This window comes from Octopus bimaculoides, chromosome 1 (assembly GCF_001194135.2).
Source record: "Octopus bimaculoides isolate UCB-OBI-ISO-001 chromosome 1, ASM119413v2, whole genome shotgun sequence".
Classification (NCBI taxonomy): Eukaryota; Metazoa; Mollusca; class Cephalopoda; order Octopoda; family Octopodidae; genus Octopus; species Octopus bimaculoides.
The window spans coordinates 85,698,735-85,702,260 of record NC_068981.1 but is presented as its reverse complement, the minus strand read 5'-3'; the positions used below and the strand labels follow the sequence as shown (position 1 = coordinate 85,702,260).

The window sequence follows — 3,526 nt, the reverse complement described above, 5'->3', positions numbered from 1 at the left end:
GCCTTCGATCTCAAATGAATCCTGATCGAACAGGCGTTCCAAGCAGTAACTACCTTGGATTTGTTTCAGATATAGTGTATCTAAGACTAAACTATCCAATCTCTTATGTCTGAGATAGGTTTGCCTGTTATTTCTAGCATTTTGATAGACTGCATCAAGGTTTCTGTCTCACCTGTTGTTTTCAAAACAAACGTGGCTCGGGGGTTATTTCCCTTGACTCTCCCCAGACAAACAAAACTAAATTTAATTCTCAGCCAACTCTCGTCCTGCAAAGCTTTTAATTTATATTTAGCGAAAATGTTTCATACCAAGCATTCTAAAACAAATCGCAAATACCCCATGGTTGGTATTATTATTTATTTCAATTAAGATTTTATTTACTGTAAAAATCAGAAGTTTCTGTAATTCACAGAAATGTCAAAATTATTATTTTTTTACGAGTAATGAATTTCACTCCGTTTTCTGACTATGTACTTGGTATCCATGGCAACGCCAGTGTTTACTTCATCTAACAATAGTTTATCGGATTTAATGCGTGAAATGTGATGCAAAACCAGAAAGGGAAATATTGTAGGTTTAACATTATACTCGAGTATGATGAAAAGAAGATGAGAGAATAAAATATATCTCTAGTTTTTAGGTACAAAAGTGTGTGTATATTATACATATATATGTGGTGTATAGGGAGGGTTTATATTATCGAGATCGTATTCTATTGGAGTAAATGTTGTTTTTCAGGATTCCTAGCTCAAACAATAATATGAAGAGGATTTTAAGAATATAATTCGAAGTAAAAAAAAAAAAAAAAAAAAAAAAAAATATAAAGCAAGATTATTTCAAAAATTTCTATCTAAATAAACTTATTTATTAACAGGGACCTTTTGCTACTAAATTAACATAAACTCTCAACATATATATTTTGACTCCTCGGTTGAATTATGGTTCTCCCAGTTTCATATTCGATATAGGTAATACACTTATTGATGTAATATATAATTTATATACTTCAAATTACTTCGATACTTCTCTCAAGATTTAGTATTCTATTTCTTCGCACTGGGACTACACCAGAAAAGACTTTTTATTTTATACTCTGGACTATAGTTTATATGAAACACTAGTTTATATAGAGCAAAGAAAAATGAATGATCTGCTTTAATTTCAAGTGATTACATCATGGATGAGTCCTTTTAACCATTTAAGACGACACAAGAACTGTTATATTAACTTCGTTGACTTCTAGTTTTTGAAGTGTCTTAATTTTTCGACGCACTTCTGTGACATTGTCACTAATATAATTACACTGTATCTTGAGGTCAGACACATGCCGAACGAAACATTTATGTTTGTGAGAATATTATCTTTTGCAGATTCCAAATTATTAAAGTAACACTTGTATACGCGCGCGCGCGTGTTTACGTGCGTGTGTGTGTGTGTGTGTGTGTGTAATAACAGGTAGCACTGAGAATAGCTAGTGTGCCACCTAGGGCAACAATTTTAATTCATAGTTACTGCACTGTTTGATAGGTTACCTTCGTTGTGGTTTGCAAAGTTCATATCTTCCCCGTACAAAATTTTTATCGGGTTTACTACTCTCCTAGTTGGTATGGAGTCCTCCTCTCCCCTGTGCAGTTAGTATTTTAGGCTTAGTAGTCACTTCCCTGCGTAATATTTCCAGGACTTCTCAGAATGTGATAGTAGGTGGGAGGGGGAGCTTAAGGTAAATTGGAGGTTTTGTTTGAAGTGTATGAAAGTTTTGTTTGAAGTCAAGGTGGGGGAAAAAGGAAGCAGGTAAATGTAATTCGAGTAATCACAGCTGGTTATGCTTGTCATGATAGTAGAGAGGTACCCCACTCTGCTACTGAGTAAACATATTTGCCAAACTGTTCTGCTTTCATACCTCAGAGAGTGGAAGAGAGGAGAGACAAGTTTTTGTTAGCAATAACATATAAATACAACTAATCGTCATCATCGTTGCTTTCAAGCTGGCATGGGTACAATTAGACATGATCCACCTAACCTGAGGGCTGTGTTAGCCTCCATTATCTGCTTCTGCAAGGTTTCTGCAACTGGATGCTCTTCCTAATGCCAATCAGATTACAGAGTGTACTGGACATGCAAGAGAAGACTCCTTCACAAAGTCGGGATACAATATTGAGAGAGTGGCATTGTTCTAGTTGTAGAGGCCAAAACAGGAAAGAGGGACAGGAACAGCTGTTTTGCTGTAGAGGAGATACATGGGTACCCCAGCAGAGAAGATAAAAAGGAAATGAGGTATCAGGCCAGAAGGGGGCAGAAAATTGAGGATGGTTGGGCAGGTAGGGAGGAGAGATGAGATGAACAACAACAACAGTAATTCCCTTATTCCATTCTCATGTTAGAGAGATAATAGGAAACCATGACATCTTCCAAATCACCAATGATTATATTCTTGTACCAAATATAGCAGTATGTCTCTGCATGGAAGGAGGAGCAGGAGAGAGGACACAACTTAAATAAATATGATGATCATAATACCAACAACAATACCAGTCATAATTAACAAGTATCATATTTATTATGTATTTATTACAACTTGTTATTTGTAATAAACTTTATCCTGTCTCTCGTAACTTGTTCTCTCTCTCTCTCTCTCTTCCTTGCTTTTCTCATTCTCTACCTCCACTCTCTCTAAATTATTGCCATATTTGTTCAAAAAGGAGCAGAATACACGAGGATCATGGGAAAAGAGAAAGGCTTTCCAAATGGAAAATATCAGACAGGGGAAGGAAAAAGAGAGGAAAAGAATAAGAGAAAGGAGAAAACAAGAAAGGGGATGGAAGAATGGAGAGAGAGATAGTGAGAGAAAAGAAATAAGAAAACAGCAGATAAGAAGATGGTTACAAAAATATAAGCAGCAATATTAGTTCAAGAAATCTACATTGCATTGCAGTTTAAATAGAGAAACATTGACTGGGACTCCATCTGTTATGATGATAAAGGTTCTAGTTGATCCAATCAACGGAACAGCCTGCTCACTAAATTAACATGCATGTGGCTGAGCACTCCACAGACATGTGTACCCTAATGTAGTTCTCAGGGAAATTCAGTATGACACAGAATGTGACAAGGCTGGGCCTTTGAATTACTGGTACAACTCATTTTTGCCAGCTGAGTGGACTGGAGCAATGTGAAATAAAGTGTCTTTCTTAAGGACACAATGTGCCACTAGGAATCAAACTCATGACCTGATGATCATGAGTCACTTACCCTAACCACTAAGCCATGCATCTTCACTAGAGAAACACTAAGCAAATGAATAGGACATGGAAAAAATACAAACAAGGATACATATTCTTTCATTAACTGTTGAAAATAGTGGTCCTGTTGCTAATGCATTGAAACCATAAAACTTCAGTAAAAAGCTAATGAAGAGGTATTTAACTCTGTATCTTTCTATGTCATATCTGACGTATTCTTTGTGCTTAATTTTTGTTGTTTTTGATTATAACACAATACAGATTTCTTCAACCAACATTTGTTATAC

General features: G+C 35.8%; 1 protein-coding gene across 1 annotated transcript in view; it reads left to right on the top strand.

Annotated features, from left to right (window-relative positions):
* The first annotated feature begins 44 nt into the window (after nt 1-44).
* The window catches only part of LOC106868573 (myosin-2 heavy chain), a 34,208-nt gene continuing 30,726 nt past the window's right edge, over nt 45-3,526 (top strand). Inside the window, exon 1 of the mRNA XM_052965946.1 lies at nt 45-342. Coding sequence (XP_052821906.1) covers nt 106-342 — 237 coding nt within the window. The 5' untranslated portion in view covers nt 45-105. The remainder of the gene's footprint in view (nt 343-3,526) is intronic.